The sequence below is a fragment of the Leptodactylus fuscus genome, chromosome 4, assembly GCF_031893055.1.
Source record: "Leptodactylus fuscus isolate aLepFus1 chromosome 4, aLepFus1.hap2, whole genome shotgun sequence".
NCBI classification, from domain to species: domain Eukaryota; kingdom Metazoa; phylum Chordata; class Amphibia; order Anura; family Leptodactylidae; genus Leptodactylus; species Leptodactylus fuscus.
In genome coordinates, this window is record NC_134268.1 from 57,105,134 (window position 1) to 57,126,134 (window position 21,001).

Consider the following 21,001-nt stretch of genomic DNA (forward strand, 5'->3'; position numbering starts at 1 on the left):
ACTCTGACTCTTTCTCCAATGTGAGTGCATGGAGTTGTATTGCAACCCCGAGTTTGCTGCAACTTCCAGTGGAAAAATGACTGAGCTCTGCTGGTTTTTTTGGCGACTACAAGTTTCAGTCACAGTGCTGTTGGGTACATTGGTGAAGTCACAAGGCGACACAGCGATTGTTGGTTGTGTGAACAAAGTGACGGCTGAAGTCTTGGATATCCCTAGCCTGATAAGCAAGTGGAAAACATTGCAGGCACCTAGTAGACAGTCTCCCCTCCCCCATTACTGGTACCAGAAGTGATAATTGTGGAAAATATGTATCTTCCATAAATACAAGTCCAGATCACCCCAACCACACAAATGTTTGAGCAGCCTCATCCGTATGTCACACTTGTCTGTTTCTATAGAACTACTAGAGTGAGGGAAGTGTGCCCTAACTAAATATGGCGTCCGCTGACACGCTGTCTCCGCAGTGATGACGTATATCCGATAGGCCGTAGCCAGGGCAGTATAAATAGCCGCGTGGCGGGCGTGTTCGGCCTCTTTCCGTACAGTCGCCGCGGTGTACACTGCTCTGAGCGCCTGCTCCTGGCTCACCGCTGTTCGCTCTCACGTTACACGAATAAGTCGGTCAGGAAGGTGATCGGACATGGTGAGTGTGCCGGGGCAGCACCGCTGTGCTTATAAGGGAGTCCATAGTGGGAAGGTGCGGCCACACTGCGCAATGTCCAGGTAGCCACTCTGCGCCCCCGGGGCCACACTAGGCTGTAATGTCATCTGGTTATATTCTACAAGGCTCAGTGATCGGCGTGTGCAGAGCCCGACATGCTGCAGAGCACGGCCTGGGGGTTATTGGATAATTGTTCCTGATCTGTGGCTTCTGTTGGGGCCCATCAGCTTAATAGGTGGAGGAAATTCATCTGAGCAGGACTTTATTTGTTTTGTCTGCCAATTTCAGGTTGATCTTGTGATGGAATCTCCAATGGAGACTCCAGAGCAGATGTGACTGGTGACTGCTTTTTATGTCTTGGAGTTGATCAGTGGTCAATGTGATTGTCACAACCTGGTTTGCATGTCAGTGACCTGTCCTCTGCGTATAGATGATGTGCTGCTAAGATAGGAACACCGAGTGACACATAGGCAGAGAATGACCATGTGTACACAGACCAGTGGTTGGGGATCCCTCAGTCAATGGCCTACATATTGGGGTCTTTAGATGGATGCACAATTTTTATCTTCATCTGAAGCATGAGATCGATGTCCTAGTCTGTTCCCTGCAGGCTTCTTCTATTCCCTCCAGAAGCCATGATGTACTTTCTCTGCTGTAGTCGTCATTGTCTTTACAACTGATGAAAGTCAGATCCCCCTCACCTAAAAGTAAAGTCAACATAAAATGCAATGGTGTGCATACAGTGCCCATGCTGACCCATATCTCTGTAGTCCCACTGCAGATTCTGCATGTTTGGTCTCCTTTTGTGTAGACTTTTACAGCCTGTAGCTGTGTACACTGAGCTGTCCACTTACTGTAGTGTTACCCTTCAGTTGTGTGCATAGAGCCTCCTCCATGACTCCAGACAGGGTTTGTGGTTCTTCTGGTTAGAGGGGCTTTACATTGATCTGTCCCACAGTGTGGATATTAGTGATCTGTGTCTGGGATCCCCACTTACATTTTTTCTGTAGCTGTGTATTTGTATTTCAGTTCAGTCCATGTTCCTTGAATAGGACTGATATACTACTGTACTATCTTGACATTGGCTCAGGCAAGAGGATGCAGTGCTCAAGGCACTTCTGACTCTTCAGCTAGGATTTCCAAGTGTCATACCCCCACAAGTCTTATATTGTGACCTGTCCTGGAACCCTCTTTAAGAAATGTATTGACATGTTAGATGTACATTGGTATATGCTTCTGTAACTTTAACATCCCATGAAATTTACTTTTTTTTTTGTTTCTAGGCATTTAAAGACACAGGCAAAGCCCCTGTTGAACAGGAAGTGGCCATCCATCGTATCAGAATCACACTCACAAGTCGCAATGTGAAATCCTTAGAGAAGGGTAAGTTGCCTGATGCTATACTAAACTTGATATTGTACATGGTATATCCCAATTATAGGCTTTAGATTAGTAAAATTCAGTGACTATAATGTGGAATGTCACATGTAGAAAGACTTGTTAGAGGTATCCCCCATAACTGGGCTCAGGTTGGCAATGAGGATAGATTTTTCAATGACTTACAGTGATTGTTTTATACGCTATTCTGAGCTAACCTGTGAACATATTCATTTGCACATTATTGATTTAATTAAGTTTAGAGGTTTCCTAATGAAATTTTATTTTGGCTTTTAGTCTGTGCTGACCTGATCCGTGGAGCCAAGGAGAAGAACCTGAAGGTGAAGGGACCTGTCCGTATGCCCACCAAGGTAAAGAGATTGTGAACCTACAAACATGCAGATTCTCTGTAATATACCTGGTTTGTAGTAGTGCTGTGGGCTGTTTTCAATACTTGTAACCTATCTTTAAGATAGGTCATGGGTACAAAGTTTCCACCATAAGCAGAAAGCTCCATCCACTGTATAGCAATACTGCAGTATTCTGTGCTATGCAGTAGATGGAGCTTTCTATTCAGTCCACCTGTATAGGTATTGGTGCTGAAGGCTTCTGGGAGCAGCTAATCTTTGCAGTATCCAGGTGCCAGACCCAACTAGTGATACTGATCTTATCCTTAGCATGGGAACTGCCACTCCATTCACTTTAGTTGGACTGGAGGTTTTGTTGATCTTAGAATTGATTTTGGGTTTGTTGTGTTCATGCATTCACACTTCTGCTCACAGGGGGTTAATACCCCAATTCACAGGTTACAGAAGCTTCCTTCAGTTTGACAGTGTGATTAGACTGTGGTAGGAAAACACTTCACTGGCTTAGTGGCATTAATCCCTAAGTTAACCTAATTTCTGCCTCCTTAGGGGGCAATCACATGGAGGAAGTAGGTGCTGATTCTGGCACGATAACTCGCAGCAGAATCAGCATTGAAAAAGACTCCGATTGACTTCATTGGATTAAGTTTTCCGTGTGGAACTCACTGAAATCAATTGGAGGCTTTGACCCATTGATTTCAATGGGTTCCATGTGGAAAATGGAACCCATTGAAGTCAATGGAGTATTTTTTATTTATTTATTCCCCCCCCCCCCCACACTGATTCTGCTGCAAGTTATTGTCAGAATCGGCGCCAGTTTCCTCTGTGTGGCTGCAACTCTTTCATCTTCCATGAATTGTTGGTTTGTCACAATCTGTACATATCACTCTCTTGCCAGTATGCACTGGAGAAAATGCTCCTAAACTGGTCTCAGGTTGGTGGTGAGGATGCCTTTTCAATGAGTTGAAGTGATTGGTCGGTATAAGTGCTATTCTGAGCCAACCTGTGAGCAGATTACTTTGTGTATTTAACAGATTATTCACATGAAGTTTGGCTCTTTCCAAGCTATAAGGGTCTATCTACCCCTAGGGTTGCACAATCATGACCAATCAAAATCGCTATTGAACTTTTGATTGCAAGTAATGATGATTTCAGGCCATTCCACTTTGTATATGCCCCACCCTTATTTATATGCCAGTGAGTTTTGGTTTTTAGTTGGGTATCTGCAAACCTGACTGGGTGTAGTACAGTTAGTGAGCTACAGGATAGCATGGATGCAGAATAACTGGTTATCTATGAACATGTTCACACTGAGTGCACTTTCACTTTGGCGATCTTGCATTCAGTTGCCCAGCCCCATTGATAACTGAATAAAAGTTGATAAGCTCTAGTTTTAAGTTTTTAACCAATTTGACTTTCTTTCTCTCCAGACTCTGCGTATCACAACAAGGAAAACCCCTTGTGGTGAGGGATCCAAGACATGGGATCGCTTCCAGATGCGTATCCACAAGCGTCTAATTGATCTGCACAGTCCCTCTGAGATTGTGAAACAGATCACTTCCATCAGTATCGAGCCTGGTGTAGAAGTGGAAGTCACCATTGCTGATGCATAAGTGCCACGTTTCCTAAATAAAAGATCTTGGAATAAATTGTCGTCTTGTCTTTTTCTTACCATATGTAAAGTAGAGATGTTTGCCACAGAACATAGTTTTGCTACTACTTGTGAAACTGCAGACATAACTTGAACCACATACATTTTGCTTTAGTGTCTATCCCACAGGGTGAAGAGAACTTTAGTTTAAAGGGATTGTGCAGGCTTAGAAAACATTACCAACTTCTGTTGCTCAGGAAGCGACGTCATTCATTTGTCACAACAGCAATACTGCAGTTGTCTCATTGTAATTGGACCATATGACCAATACACAAGGCCCCTTTCTAAGGGCAGCCATGTTTTATAATCCTTCACAACCCCTTAAAGCAGTCATGCAAAGGGAAACCTTTGACAAAGTACTTTTATAAAAGTGAAAAGCTTCTCTGTAGAAAGGGAGACTTGGAGGTATAACGTGCTGAATCAGACTTGCATTGAGTTTGACCTGTTGCTGGTGATTTTTTGCATCAGGAGCAGAGCATAGTTCTTCTCAGAGCAAAACTTCACAAAATTACCAAGTTTAATATGCTAGTGTAACTTCCAAATAGTTGGACCAAACACTTTTAATGCTGGTTCACATCTGCATTCAGGGATTCCATTCTCCTCTCTGTATGAAAAATGTGGCAAGAAGTCCTGCAAGCAGCACTCTTCTCTGCATCTTTCATGCAGAAACCACACGGACCCCACTATAGTCTGTGAGTTTTTTAAGGTAACCCCTTTTTCTTATGCAGATTAGGATTCCCTTCAGTGGTCCACATGGATTTGAACTTGTTTGGGTCTCCATCCGAGACGCTGCCACAGAATCCACTTGGTCAGCAGAGGTTCTGCAAAAGAGGACTTTTCTCTCCACCAGTTTCAGTATAAAATTGTTGGAAACCAGACACTATATGCTGAGGCCTGCGTGTTTTTACATATAACTGCTTAAGTGAACAGATTCTCAGTCTTTCGTGTTTCCATGTGGATCTGAATGACAAACTTAAATGCTAGTGTGAACCTAGCGTCAGCTAGAAGTTCAGATTTGAAGCTTAGCCTACTCTAAAGCATGCTCTAGACCTGTGCTGGCAAACTTGAGCAGGATGGATAGTTTCTGAATCATGAAGTAAAGCGGCCAACTCTACCTCCCATTGAAAACAAGGGGTAGCAGAATCCAAACAGAATTTGGAGCTGATTTTGAATCTGCTTTCAACTCAAAATTGGCTCCAAACTATGTAGTGTGAACTTACTGTAAAGGGCCATTCGCACACCGGAAAGTTTTTTTGGTTTCCTAGCTGCAATGGGATGCAGAGCATTGGTATTCATTCGTGGTCAGATAACTAGGCCTAATTGGGTAGAGAGCCTCGAGCTGTGGATACTGCAGCAAGATAGATTAGGATACTTTGTTTTCAAATTACTTAAAAAAAAAAAAAAGGAGGAAGAATTCCTCACAAAGGGCTAGTTCACACGGGGGCATGGAGGCGGATTTTGACAGCGGAATCCACGTCATAATCCGCGTCCATATAGTGCTAGTCTATGTAGAGGGCTAGCTTTTTTTTCGCTAGCTTTTTTTAATGCTAGGTGAAAAAAAAGCGAGCTACCCTTTCTTCAGGCGAAAGCCGCGGCTTCCACCTGGTGACAGCACCCTCCGATGTCAGCGCGTTCATTTGAGCCGGCTACGGAAGGGAAAGCCGCGATGGTTGTGGCAGGCAGGTTTTGACCCGAGAGTGACGCGGGAACCGCGTCACTGTCAAAATCTGCCCCCATGTGAACGAGTCCTAAATCAGTATCAAATTTCTGTATGAACAGGACACTAAATGTGCTCATACACCTTCAATATGCCTCCTACCTTTCTTATACATGTTGTAGCAGCCGCTTTGACAGGCAAAACAAAATTGGAGAGCCCTCACACGGAGTAAACGTGCGTGTATTTCTGCAAAATACATGTGTAAACAATAAGACTCCCATTGACTTTAATGACATTTTACAGGCGTATTTTTACACGTGTAAAAAATATAATTGAATTCAATGGGAGTCTTATTTTTATACGTGTATTTTGCAAAAATACACGCGCGTTTACTCTGTGTGAGGGCTCCCTAAGGCATTGAAATTCAGATGACCCTGCTGAAATAGATAGGTACAGCTAACTTTCCTGTAATGTGCCTTTAGAGCTGAGATAAGATGAGCAGTGGAGTTACATACACAGCTATGCCTGTAAAAACCTGGTAACATGTTACATTCATGTTAGGCCTATGCAGTTTTTTTTTAACAAGACTCCTTGTGTGACCAAAGTTGGCTCACTGGGTTATGACTCCTTCACTATTATAAGAGAATAGAGTTACATTACATTGGGGCAATCGCTGCATCATGGTGAGCTACAGGATAGCTGGGATGTACTGTACTGACCACATCATACTTGCCCTCTTATTTATAATAGTTGTGGAATCTGTTCATGATACGTAAAAGTATAAATCCACATTATGTCTTACTATGTATGAAATGTTAATGGTATGCCAGGATTTTGGCTCCATAGGATAAGTCGACACCGGATGGATTGAAGTCTGGAAACGGCAGCAGTCACTTAAATCAGCTGATTTGTGGGGGTGCCTGTAGTCAAACCGATCTTGATCTACCCTAAAGATAGGGCAGAAGTATAAGGCTCATAGAATACCCTTTTAGCAACTCTGTATTGCCTTAGGGGGCGTTCACACTAGTGCCGCTGTGTGAGTCTGTGGGAAAGCCAGGCAAAACAGCTTGGGGACCGCTTGCAAACCCATTCATTTAAATGGGTTTTTAAAGCAATTTGCTGGTGTTCTTATACAGCCTTTCCACCGTGAAACCGTTTTGGTTTTTTTTGGTTTTTTTTCCCCCTGCACGTACACAAAGTCTTGCATGTCTGACTGTGTTCGCCCAATAACAAGATTAGAAACTGCAAAGTTGCCAGAAGAGAGTCCTGGACTTGAGGTACATGTGCATTGTGCCATTACATTTGAGGACAGTACACTACGTCACAGGATAGGGAATAAGTATATGATCACTGAGAAACCGCTTGGGTTTCTATTCTTTTGAATCTAATCCTCTTAAAAAGTGGTCAACTGTGGACCACATAGACTATAATGGGGCCCACCAAGTTTCCGCCCAAAAAATGCGGAGAAAAAAGCTCTGCTTGTAGTACTTTTCTCTCCGCATTTTTCAAGTGCAATGGGGGACAGAAACCAGGCACATGTGTGAATCCAGCTTTAGCATTATGTCTTTCTTTTTTGTGCATTTTATTGTTGGGGCTACAATAAGGGGACATTATGGTATGGTGACCTAAAGATAAGCTCATTATATTGTGTGGGGATCACAAGAGGGGGTTCCTATACTGTGTGCGGGTCACTGGAGGCACAAAAGGATTGGACAGGACCAAAGGTTTCATGGGTAGTATTAGTTATTAGTATGCATTGGAGGATCAGAGCAACAGACCGCAAAATAGAGGACACAAACAGAGCCTGATGGACTCTTGACTTTAATGCGATCCATTCTTTTAAACTGGTGCAAAAAAGAGAAAGACATGGCGCGCACATCCCAGTCTTATACATTGATCTAGTGCTTCTCAGCAAATTCTACATCACTGAACATGAGGTTCTTAGTATACATATTGATCAAGGTGTATAAGCCCACTGGCCACTTCACAGCGACCTCTTTATAGTGGGTCCCTACTCTACTGGGTGCAGCGCTGCACAGCGAACACGGCACCCACAGTGGGGGTGACCCAGTGGTCCGGCAACACCCCTGCCACCAGGGACCCACAATAAAGAGGTCGCCATGAAGTGGCTAGTGGGCTTATGCACATTGATCAATATGTATACTAAACCTCATGTTCAGTAACGTAGAATTTGCTGAGAAGCCCTAGATCAATGTATAAGACTGGGATGTGCGCGCCATGTCTTTTTCTGTTTTTGGTCACATATGGTAATTCTTTTAAACTGGAACTGCCAGATGCAAAAGTCATTGGTGCAGCGCTTATGGGTATGCAGATTTTCAGTGAACACTACAGCAGAGACTCTGAGACAGATGTGAACCCAACTATATGCTACGTAACTTTGCCACCCTGCAGGCTTTGCCCCTCTATAAATCCTCTGACTGATGAGAGTTTTGGCTCAGTATTCAGATTCCAGGGATGTCTTCTTCAGATTGGACAATTCTTTATGGTCTGGAGACCAAACCATTAGGTGAGTGCCATTTTAAAAACAAGTCACAGAGTTAACACTGAATGCAGCAGACAGGGGGCGCCATATTTATTATCATAGTCAGTACAGCTTTTATAATGCTGACACAAGAAGCCCAAAAAAACAGCCACGGAGCAGAAGGGGACCAGAAGCACAGCTGTTGAGTCCCACACCACTGGTCCACAGTCAGACCTGGGCGGGGATGACCCTAGGCAGCAGAGTTTATTAGGCAGACGTGTTATCCAATAGGAGTCTTTATTACTGGAATCACCCTAATGGTGGGAAATATGAGGCAGGTGTGTGACATACCTGGTCACTAGTAGCTGAGGTGTGTGGCAGCGGATTATAGGATTTTGTCTTTGCCTCTTCTGAAGGCTGTGTGGTTTTTTAAGTGCTAGACTATAGTATACTGCTGGTTTTTAGGAAACCGCATAACTGCAGGACTTTGTGTTCTATCCATCGGTGCACGACCTGATCTCAGTAAGTGCTGAGGATTTCTTTTTTTACCTTAAGCTGTGCTTTCAGGTCTAAAAACCCTGTAGACTTGTTTCAGATGTGCGGTAAATGTGTACAGTGTCCTATATAACACCCTGCGGCAGGGGATCACTGTCTTGTATTAAGCTGAAGGTGTTGGCTCAGACAAGTATACGCTAATTCACTTTCATTGTGTTTTAAAAAAAAAACCTAAAGTACTATGTTTAAACTTGTGGTCAAATCCTGGTCACAGTTCTGCGACATGGCTAGCATGTTAGCATTGCCTATTTTTTGGCCCTTGGCTTCCTTTATAAATCTGTAGTGTTTTTATTTCTTACTAATCGCTGTGTAGAAAGACTACAAAGTGTAAATCCAGGCCAAATGGACACCAGGGATGACGGCACCATGGTGTGCGCAGAACAGAGCTGTGTGCTAGATCCCTCCTCCTGCGGCGCTGCAGGGGACACACTTACCTCTGACTCCTCCGTGCTGGTGAGTACTCTACAATGGATCACCCAGCAACAGACTGAAAGCTTTGTATACACGTGTGTGTGTGTGTGTGGTTTTTTTTGCAACTAATATAATAAAATTAAGCTACATTTTGGATGTCTATTTTCTGCCTTTTTTTCAAGGATTGCTTCATACACTGAACTGTATTGGGGATCCGTGAAAACAGGTGCCCCTGTTTATCATTATTGTGTGCCTTTAGCCCAAGGGTGAGTTTACACGGGGTTTTTTGGACCGGAACCTAATAAAAAAAAAAAAAAAAAAAAACTCCATGTTAACTTACCCTAAGGGTAAGTTCACACTACGTAACGCCGGGCGTGTATGAGAGCCGTACACGCCGGCGTTACAGCAGGGCTGCCGAGCACTTCCCATTCACTTCAATGGGAGCGCTCGTAAACGCCGCTGTTACGAGCGCTCCCATTGAAGTGAATGGGAAGTGTTCGGCAGTCTGCTGTAACGCCGGCGTGTACGGCTCTCATACACGCCCGGCGTTACGTAGTGTGAATGCACCCTAAGTGTCCTGCTACAAAAAAGTTGATATGTAGCCTTGGTCTTAAAGCAGATGCTACTAAAATAAGATTGATTTTCCAATGATCAACGTGTTATCTGACCTAATTCTACAGAAAATGGTTTGTGGATCTGACTACATCTATCTAAAGCTGTCATTTTGGTTTTTTTTCTCTATCCCTTTTTGACAGAACCCGCCAGCATCTCATCCTCTGAAGGTGTACTTGAGAGTGCGCCCATTTTCTAAAGCAGAGCTTGCTAACAATGAATCTCAGGTTAGTTACCAAGAAATAATTTTAGCCCTGAGTGTAGGTTTCTGTTTACATGGTTATGTTTGATTTTTACCAAAACCTTATCTGACATGATGGGTCCATTCCACATTGGCTATTCATAGACTAAAGATGTCCATCCTAAGGAATTGCTGGGACTGGTTTGCACAGACCGGCTGTAATAGCTAGCGATTGTCTATGGCTGCAGCTTAAAATAATAAAAACATACAGCAGACACTTCTACAATTTCATTGGGGTATGCAACTCTTACGTTCTGTGTGTTTTTAGGATTGTGTGACAATTGAAAACCCTGAAATCGTTGCGCTTTGTGCCCCTAAAGACTCCTCTACGATGAAAAATTGTGAACGAGGCATCGGGCAGTCGGTGCATAAGTTTACATTCACAAAGGTAGGTGGCGCCACTGTACTTGGCAGGATACTTGGTCATAGACTTTACTGTATACCGTTTGCACAAAAACTCTTAACTCTTTATTCTGCAGATCTTTAGTGACGAAACAACACAAGCAGAATTTTTTGAAGGCACTATGAAGGAGCTGGTGGTCTCTTTTACTAGAGGGCAAAATGGACTTGTCTTTACTTATGGTGTCACAAATGCTGGGAAAACCTTTACAATTCAAGGTATTTAATATAGTATGTTTTACACACACACACACACACACACACACACACACACACACACACACACACACACACACACACACACACACACACACACACACACACACACACACACACACACACACACACAGTTTTAGTCTGAGAGCTGGCATGTCTTATTAAACTACTTGTAAGGTTCATGAGAAAACCTGGTGGGGCCATAACTGACCTGAGTCCTAGGTGCTGGTCCCACTTCCAGAACTGCCACCTATGGGGATTCCCTTCTCCTACAGTCAGGGCTCCATAGAGTACCTGCATGTAAGTGACTTTCTCCACTGTATATTATGGGTATTGTGGTAACTGTGTAATAGCCTCTGCCTTAACTACTTCTGTCTGTGGTACCGAATGGGCAAGAGACCCAAATCTCTTGATATAGTGGGGACCCAGAGATGGCTACGCAGCCTGTCATTGATACTTCTCTGCTTTTTAACTCCTTTCTCATATGGAAACTACTTCTGAGCAGCCATGCACTGACAAGCATTTGAGTCTACATGGTTGAGTGATGCAAAAAACCCCAGTATAATATAGTACCTGTATATTGTACCCAGGTCGAAGGTTGTGCGTTCTTTGTCTGAGTCTTCAAAATATTTGTAATTGCAGAAAAATATCTGCAGTGGACATGCTACAACTTTTGCGTTCTTGTAAATCTCAGCATTTCGATACCTATAGAATCACTGCTGTTTTCTGTACAGGTGCAGGCTTTTTGGCTGCAGCTTGATACATGGGGCCTTGGAATGTAACACTTAAAGGGGTTCTCCCATCTCAGTGTATCAGCCAGGCTGTATGCAGTGTCTGTTTCTCACTTCTTGTATTTCTCCTCCCCTTCCCTCCTGCTGAACGGGACACAATTCTAAAGGTCAGATAATCTACAGATTCCTGTACAGAATGGACTCAGTGTTATCTGTGTGTTTACATAGAGAGATAACAGACTCTGCTTTATCATCAAAGTGCAGTTATATGAACAGATTGTCCTGCCGGCACTGAGTAAGTGACATCACTTGTCCTATCTCCCAGGTCCGTGGTTATAGCAACGCTGTGTAACAATGGGAGGAACAAGGTCACATTGCAGACAAACTTTCTAAAGCAGTATATTTAGAAAAAGGCTTCAATTTACATAAGCTACCAGTATAGATAGGATCCTTGAGAAGGGATAACCCCCTTTAATAAGGAAATGTACACATTATACTATTTATTTTACTCTGGACAGTCACAAGTTTTTAACTTATATTTCAACCTCTTAGGAACACCAAAAGATGGAGGTATTCTGCCTAGATCACTGGACGTTGTCTTTGATCATATTCGAGGTCGGCAGTACACAAAGATGAACCTCAAGCCCTATCTTGGCAATGATGTTATGAAGCTGGATCCGGCTCAAATAAAGCAAGAAGAAACCATGAAAGCGTCTCTCCTTTCCAGCCTAAAAGAGGTTAATACTTAGGAACCTGAAGTTTCAGGTCCAGTATTGTTTCTTGTCCACAAGGTGGCAGCAAAATAACCTTCGTAGGGGATTCAGAATGCAGCATGGCCACATAAATTGTGCAGGGTCTAGATGTAGACTTTGTAATGTCTTTAGTACGGCTTTATACTTTGGTGAATAGATGCAGCAAGTACTAAAATGCCATCTGCTGGTAGCACACTGTATATCTAGGAGCTTATGCAAGGTCAATGATTTGGTCCCTGCTACTTAATCTATGTACAGATAGGACTCTATTCCGCAGGTATGAACTAGAAGCAGTGAATGCTATTGGAGCATTTTTTTAATTTCAGGATGGTATGAAATCTGTTTTAAGTTCTGGCAATCTGCGGAGTCTGACCTGTGAAGATTCCTCAGTGGAAGAACAAGGTAACTCCAAATAAGCATTGATCTACTTGAGCCGTTTAGGTGTTGTGAATAATCCTACAGACTGTCGTGTGTTCTCAATACTAAGAATGTGAATGCTGTGATATATTTCTAGATGGCAATGGCCAGTATCAGTTCTCTGCCTGGGTGGCTTTCTTTGAGATATACAATGAGTATGTGTATGACCTACTGGACCAGTTCCCTACTTCAAAGAACCAAAAGAGACCGGTCCTTAAGATCTGTGATGATCAGCAAGGCACTTCTTATGTTAAAGGTAATGTTTCTTATGCTTTCACTTGCTATGGATGATGCTTAGGTTGACTCCTGGTATGTAATGTTTATCCATAGTCCTTATTACTGTTACTCTGGTCCGCTGTGTAGGTATGTTCTATATTAGAATTCTTTATATATGTAAAATATATTTTGCAACCTGTTAGATCTGAAGTGGTTTAATATCACTAGCACGGAGGAAGCGTGTAAAATACTCCAAATTGGCAACAAGAACAGAAGTTTGGCATCAACTAAAATGAATCAACAGTCCAGTAGAAGGTAAGACTATATAAATATGCTATAAATTCCCAAGATGAATATCTGTTAATCTTTCCTTTTATCAAATTACATGTTATTGCAATCTGAAGTGAGGTGTCTGTATATGTCTCAGGAGATTCACCATTGCCGCTCTACTCAGTCCTGTGCCTGGTGTAAGGCCGTATTCTCCCAACAGGGTTCCATATGGGAAATGCAGCCCATGTGTGGGAGTATTTCCTGAGCTTAACATGGCTTGTGTGAATAGAACTCTGCATCTTATGAGATATGAGGAAGAAGACTCCCAAACAGCTGCATCGCTACAGTACTGAACTGATAAAACTTTCAATCTATTTCCCTGTTATGGACACATCTCCTGTCCTGCCGATAGGGGATAAGTGTCGGATCGCTAGGCGCCTGGTCCCACAGTGATTGTGAGGACCGGAGACCAAAAATTCCCCAAGGCCCATTGTGAATGTTAGGATAGGTCACCTGTTAAAGAGATTTAAGGCTCCGTTCCCACGGAGTAACGCGCCACTCATTTAGACATGTAAACACGTGTCAGAGCGAGGTGCTTCAAAACAGATCCCATTGACTTCAATGGGTGCCGGCTTACATCTGCTACACATTGAAATCAATGGGTTATAAAGCCTCCCATTGATATCAATGTGTAGCGCGCGTAAGCCAGCACCCATTGAAGACATCGGGATCTGTTTTGAAGCGCCTCGCTCTGACACGTGTTTACATGTCTAAATGAGTGGCGCGTTACTCCGTGGGAATGGGGCCTAATACCTGGGTGCCCCACCGATCAGCTGTTTTGAAAAGGTTGCAGCTTCTCCAGTAGTTGCCAGTACAGTAACACATACACTTGGATCTTTGTATGCAAAATAATTTCATCTCAATCTCCTTGGAGAGCTGAAGTTTGTCTACTTATGTATGACTGGTTTGGACACTTCCTTAAACACCCAGACTACTAGTTTCCAGAGGTAACACCTGTCTAACGCCAAGTACAGCGTTTGTTTGTACAATGACTGTGCTTGGTATCGCAACGTGTCCCATTCACTTGAAGCCAGAGGACCGATGAACATAATGTGACATGGCCTATGACGTGACAACTGAACCATGGGGATACCTGATGGACTTCCTTATTGTGGCCGAGTTAGGGACACCACATGTATGAGAAAATGGCTAGAGAACCAAATAAAAAAAATTGTGTGTGTGTGTGTGTGTATATATATATATATATATATATATATATATATATATATATATATATATATATATATATATATTATAAAATTTATGTTGAGTTTCGATTTGTCTAAAGTTCTAAACATGGATTAGTTCATAGGGGACAAACCTCTACTGATCCTGATGTGAGTTCTATTCACACAGCCATGGTCAGGCTGAGAAAGTAATATTAAATGGATATGTTTACTGGACATAAGTCTTGTGTGAATGCAGCCTAAAGCAATCTACTGTGTAATGAGCCCTTCCCCTGCCCCGGCTACCCTATCTACACTAGGACACCAGGTACTGCCCCACCACTTGGATTAGAGACTCCAGATCACATCTATGTTCCTTTTATTGATAACTGAGCATATTACAAAAACTTTCTTGCTACTTGTATGTGTATATTTCTATGTTTCTTGTTCTAATTTCTCTTATTTTTAGTCACAGTATCTTTACCATTCGACTTCTCAAACTAAGCCACGGAGACGACCCCAGTGTTCTAGGAGTGTCAGAGTAATTGAGAATTTTTATTTTTTTTCACTTTTATTGACCACAACACTAAGGCTACACAGTGACTTATAGTCATGCTGCTATATCGCACCCCATGATAAAGAATGTAACCTGTAAGCTACTGTGATGTGGCAGTCAACAGAGAGCCAATCTTGTTGAATTTCTGCATGACCATGTTCATTATTCTTGGTTGTGACTGGCAGCGCAACCTTTAATATCTTAATGTCATACTGCAGTGTGTAGACGTAGCCTTAGTCATAGATCAAGTCTTTCAAAAAGCCTGGCATTGTATCTCTCTGGCAGACGCTTCTTAACAGCCATGTCCTCTCTCTTCCCTTGTGCAGAATGTCTTTGTGTGACTTGGCGGGATCTGAACGTTGTAATAAAACGCAAACTGTTGGTGACCGACTGAAAGAAGCTGGAAATATAAATAACTCTCTCCTCATCCTTGGCAAATGCATTGCAGCTCTGAAGCAGAGCCAGAACCCAAAGTAAGCCTGTGTACACACCTGAACGTGCAGTACTACAATGTGCATGTGCTTGGCAGCACGTAGGCCCTTGGCATCTTATTGGGCAATTGTCTGTTCCATCTAAAATGGGTGAATGAACTCTTTCTCCTTTTTGTTCATCTTTAGGAAAGCTGGTTATGTCCCGTTCAGGGAAAGCAAACTCACGAGGTTGTTTCAGCCATTTTTCTGTGGGAAGGGAAGAGCCTGTATGATGGTGAATATCAATCAATGTGCTTCTACATATGATGAGACCCTGCACGTTATGAAGTTTTCTGCTGTTGCTAAACAAGTAAGTATAATGGAAGATGCCGGCTATTGAAGCGTAACCTTTAGGAGGATTCTGTATAGTAAGCGGAGTGTGCATGAAAAGCAACCCTATTTCTGGCTGCTATGACTCTCTCTAAGTCTCAGTTGGCCCAGAGTTATTGGGTGCAATCTGGCTGCCGTAGGATGTCCCATGCACTGCACACAGAAGAGGTTATGTCCTATTATCTGTCTCTAGCTCATCTCACTTCATCATAACCTGCTGCCCTAAGGTGTTAATTATACCTAAGGTGGTGTTTATACCTTTTATAAATATTTAAAAAAAAAAAAAAAATAATAATAATAATCCAGTCTTGGCTGGCTAAGCTTATGTATGGCCTGGTTTAGACCTCCACAATGCTCTGGAAATAATCAGATTTGTATACTTTAATTTAAGGTGGTTCAGATAATTCAACCCCGAAACTTTGATTTTATGAGTCCGAGAATTGTTGGAAAGGATGGCAAGGTTATAACCGAGATTGATGCAAACGTGTCAATGGAGGATCTTCTTTCTGAGGATGAAGATGAAGACGTGGATATCTCAATCCTGAGTGCAGAGGTAACTGTTCTGCTCACTATAGTACTCTTTAGTATACCACAGTTAATCTTCTCTGCTTAACCCCATAGACACAGCCTAGGTTGGATCTTAAAGGGGTATTCCCACGTCGCATACTTGCTAGTCTTCGCTGCAGTAAATTCTTCTGTCTTCCGGCTTTGTTGCGTCATTGGTGGGCGGGGTTACATATGCAAAGCCAGCGGCGAGAAGTCGTCGCTTCTATGCCGCTGGCCCTGCGTGTGCGCTGCCGATGCACTAGGCATCGGGCGTACAGCCTTCACAATGTAATACAGACCCAGCATCCGCTGTAATAGAGAGGTGGATGCTGGGGAGTGTAGACGCCGGCACAGGTGAAGCCAGCAGCGGCAGGAGCGATGCTGCTATTCCGCTCCTCCCCCCCCCCCCCCCCCCTCTGGAATAGCAGCATCACTCCTGCTGCTGCTGGCTTCACCTGTGCCGGCGTCTACACTCCCCGGCATCTGCCTCTCCATTACAGCGGATGCCAGGTCTGAATTGGTGCCCCCCCCCCCCCCCCAAAGTGTAAACTACCCTCCCCCCTCAGAGCAGGCAGATGCATCACTTGACTTGTGACCAGATAAGTCAAGGAATGTGTCAAAAAAAAAAATGAATAAAGTAAGATAGTGGACAAACAAAGCAGTTTTGCTGAAGCAGTGTATTTAGGAAAAGTCTTACATCCACATTAACAAGCAGTATAGATAGGATCCTTGTGATGGGACAACCCCTTTTAAAGCACAATCTCTTTAAAAAAAAAAAAAATCTGGGAAAAATGGCTAATCAAGGATAACTCTTCCAAAAGGGAGTGGGATCCATCTGCAGATGGCTGTTTCAAGGTTATTGACTCATCGGGGTACACACTGACTGTGTGAGAGGTGGAGGGGTCGCTGTCTGTCTTTTGCATCTTCCTATTAAGAGCACGTGTACAGCTAGACCATTTTCCTAAAGGGTATTTGGGAGGGTTGCTTGGATTGTATTGTGTATTATCCATTGTGTGTATTGTATTTGTATTTGTTTCTTACAGGATCTGTTGAGGAGAGTTGAAGAGTTGAAGGAGAAGCTGATGTCTGAAAGGCAAGGCAGACTGCTGCTTGAAATGCAGATAAGGAAAGAAATGGGTGAAGCCATGTATCAGCAGATGGTGCACCTTGATGAGACTTGGAGGTATGTGCGGTCTTACTTTCCAGAAGTGTATGCAAAGATAAGGTTTATGTTCTAAAAAAGAATAAAAATACTCAGATGGCAAGAGAAAAAAAAAAAAAAAAAAAAAAACTGGTCCACTCCAGTGTCCTGTATAGAAGAAAACCGTGGCCCTGGACCTTCTGCATACAGTGAACGGTGGGTGCTCTGTGATCAGATGTAGACTCGGCTAAATATCTTGTAAGGTAAAACTCCCTAAGACTCCAATCCCATGGAGTAACGCACCACTCATTTAGACACGTCAGAGCGAGGCGCTTCAAAACAGATCCCATTGACTTCAATGGGTGCCAACTTGCGTGCGCTACCCATTGAAATCAATGGGTTATAAAGCCTCCCATTGATTTCAATGTGTAGCGCACGCGTAAGCCGGCACCCATTGAAATAAATGGGATCTGTTTTGAAGCGCTGCGCTCTGACACGTGTTTGTGTCTAAATGAGCGGCGCGTTACTCCATGGGAATGGAGCCTAAGCTGTAGCGCTACTTTGTCAAGGCATTGATGTGAAACTACTTGTAGGCTATTCACTCAACGTTGCCCCCACCATTCCCAAGAAGCCAATGCTGTTAGTTTTGGTACCTGATATGTTATTTAGGCTCTGCAGTGCCAGGCAGGAGAAGACAAGGGGGGTGATTCTGAGCTCTGACACTGGCTGCCTCTGGTACCCTGAATCACATCCCCTGCCTGACATCGCCCACCTGACATTACAGAGCTTAAATAGCACATCAGGCATCAAAGCTAACTGAGCTTCTTGCTCGTAAATGGTGGAAATCACAGAAAAAAACTCACTGTGCTGGTATCAGCAGAATGACTCCTGCTAAGAACTTGAATGGATGAGGTGGTGAAAAGTTGTCTCCAAAAAAGTTTATGTAATGTGGACTTATTCATGTGCGTTTTTTTATTTTATCCATGTGATCCTAGTAAGCGATTTGAGGACTTCAAAGAAACTACAGAGGAGCAACTGGAGAACAGGTTGGAAATGTACAAAAAAGCCATCAAAAGCCATGCCCATCGGCAGGCATTGGAAGAACTTGAAGAGGATTATGTTCCTCTAGATGAATTTCAGGCTGAGCAAGAAAAAGTTGAGGTTGGTATTTCTTATATGTATAGCTAGCCATAAGGATTTTGTATTGGATATTCAAGGTTGGGCCCATATGGGACTGTTTAAAAAAAAAAAAAAAAAAAAATTACTGTCAGAGTTGGAGTATCTACAACTAGGACAATATTTGTGGATTAAGGGTTGTGACCTGTACTCTAATACTACTTCATCTCTACAGGAGAGAGACCGAAGAATTGAAGAGCTGGAGATTGCTCTGGATCTGCGTAAGCAGTCAGGTGATGGTGAAAACTGCGCGGGTATGTACTTTGTTGCCTTGCAAAATTTAGTTTTGTGCATCTGTAAAATTTTGTATGTATTGAAAGTCATGGTGCTTACTCACATCTCAGATATGTCAAAAGAAAAGTTTGGTCTGGTATTGGCCAGTTGAGAAAATGTCTAATTGCTCACAATAATGGTAATCTTGGAGTTACAGTACTGTTACACAACACCTCGTGAAGGGACCTGATTAGTCTCAAACTTGCCTTGTAAGGCTGGGTTCACACTATTGCTATTTTGTCTGTTCTGATCTGCCATAAGATCAGAACAATGGACTGCAAAAGTAATACTGAAGGATGCAGATGGTGCACCTTCTGTCTGCACCAATCTCCATTTATTGTAATGTTAAGCCCCCTCATCCCCAGAGAATCTTTCTTCCATCTTGTTTGCTTTTGAAAACTGTGGAGAAAGTTTTGTGTGTGGGACTTTCTCCTCTGTAAAGTAAACCTGCAGGAAGGAAGACGACTTCCAAATCTATGAAACCTTATAACCAGGAGCTCATTACCCTCAGACAGAACCTATCCCTGTAATGTAAGGAGCTGCAAAACCTGATCCTTTATAATGACCATGGACAGGGTCCCCAACTCTAAGGACTGTAAGATTCCTGGGACATTCACATGTTCTACATTTGTTAAGATGTCGCCTATGCATGAAATGTCTTTTTGGGAGGGAGAAGGGTTATGCTTTTGGTTTTGAATTCATCTTTTAGTATTAGTATCTTCCCTAAGACACTGTCTGGGAATACAGGTTTATTTCAGTCTTTTTCATACAGGAAGTTGTCACAAAGATTTATGTCTTACTACAATATCTTGGAATCTCTTTCAGATATACCAGGGTCCCCAACTTTCTGAACTAGTATCAATCTAGCGATAACAAATCTTCACACTGTATTTGGAAACCTACAAAGGACTCCCCAAGCTTTTTTTTTTTTGTGGCAGCCATATTGGAAGCAATAAAATGTCTAAATCATAATATCAATAGAGATGTGCTAATACCATAGATCTATTCACATAGAGACTATCTAATTTTATTTTTTATTTTTCTCTTCTCATCCCTAGATTCTGTCTCCGGGGTGCTGGATGCATTGACCAAAAGATGTCAAGAGAAAGAAAAGGTAACCTTTATTTTAAAAGCAGAGATTCTCCAGGTAGTTCAGTTTTCCAAAGATTCCTTGGGAACACTTGGCCTATAATTTTCCAAGGCACGTTTTAAAATGACACTGCGCCTCCATTGCACTTCAGGTATGACTGCGCAGGGCTTAGCTGGAGTCTTCTGGTCCTGCGCCTGTTTTATTACATGAAATCCTATTTATAGGGGATGGATTTTTCATAACTTCAGTGATCGAACAAAGTTCTGTCCTTGTAACACAGCAACCAGGGGAATATCTTATTCACCTTGTTTATTCACTTCAGACCTGCTAAGGGGCATTCACATATCATCATTTCTATTTGTAACAGATCATAATCGGTTTAAAGGTGCAGATACAGAACATTCGGGAGGAAGCTGATCTGAATAGAAGACAACTGGCTGAAGAAAATGACATGTTGAAGCAGCATTTAAAAATTAAGGTGACCCTACATAGTTCTAACTTTTTGGTCTTAGTATTACCTTTTGTAATAAAATTAATACAATATATATATATATATATATATATATATATATATATATATATATATATATATATATATATATATATATTTTTTTTAATATACAGGAACATGAAATCCGAGGTCTTCAGAGTCTGGCAGAGAGGGCCATTCAGCTGGAGGCGTCAGTAACAGATCTTCAGGGACAGCTTAATGAAAGTAGGAAGCTTGTGTCTGCTGTGGAGATCTGTGACCCAAAACCCAAGAAGGGATTGTTCTCCAGCATTAAACACAGCATGGGTACGCCAAAGAAGACGAAAAGTGTGGAAAAAAACGAGGAAACTACAGGCTTGGCTAGGAAAAAACCTTTGCTGGCTCGTAATAAGTGAGAAGCTGATTTTATTTTAAGTAATTTATATGTATAATTGGGCTAATTATTTTATATAAGTTAAATAAAACACTTGAACTTTTAACCCTCTAATGTCTTTGTTCAACACCTTGTTGAATGTTTAAAGGGTTATTCTAGAAGGCACAGTGAGATTTGTATAGAAGCATTGTGGGCTCTGATATTGATAACCTATGCTAAAGGTATCTCTTGAGGTAGTCTAGTATTAGGCAGAATGTGCTAAGGTGAACGAACGGTTTGTCTGAATATTGTTAAGGTTATGAGGAGCTGAAGAGGTG

The 21,001-nt window shown here is 42.5% G+C and overlaps 2 protein-coding genes and 1 non-coding gene across 3 annotated transcripts; all 3 read left to right on the forward strand.

The window, feature by feature from the left end:
• The first annotated feature begins 498 nt into the window (after positions 1-498).
• RPS20 (ribosomal protein S20) lies at positions 499-4,052 on the forward strand. Its single transcript, XM_075272143.1, has 4 exons — positions 499-643; positions 1,945-2,044; positions 2,336-2,409; positions 3,834-4,052. The coding sequence occupies exons 1-4, from the start codon at positions 641-643 to the stop codon at positions 4,014-4,016; spliced, it is 360 nt and encodes a 119-aa protein (XP_075128244.1). The 5' UTR covers positions 499-640; the 3' UTR covers positions 4,017-4,052.
• On the forward strand, positions 2,193-2,257 carry LOC142201751 (small nucleolar RNA U54). The gene has a single exon (XR_012715643.1). It is a non-coding gene; the product is annotated as a small nucleolar RNA U54 (small nucleolar RNA).
• Positions 4,053-8,186: 4,134 nt separating the features above from the next.
• Positions 8,187-20,706, forward strand: LOC142201137 (kinesin-like protein KIF20A). The gene is made up of 19 exons (XM_075271962.1): positions 8,187-8,238; positions 9,062-9,201; positions 9,915-9,998; positions 10,281-10,400; positions 10,492-10,630; positions 11,911-12,095; positions 12,437-12,512; positions 12,625-12,783; positions 12,947-13,058; positions 14,709-14,780; positions 15,122-15,268; positions 15,413-15,575; positions 15,987-16,148; positions 17,185-17,324; positions 18,278-18,443; positions 18,634-18,712; positions 19,790-19,845; positions 20,189-20,299; positions 20,446-20,706. Exons 1-19 carry the CDS (start codon positions 8,187-8,189, stop codon positions 20,704-20,706), a joined length of 2,424 nt encoding a protein of 807 aa, XP_075128063.1.
• The last annotated feature ends 295 nt before the right edge of the window (positions 20,707-21,001 follow it).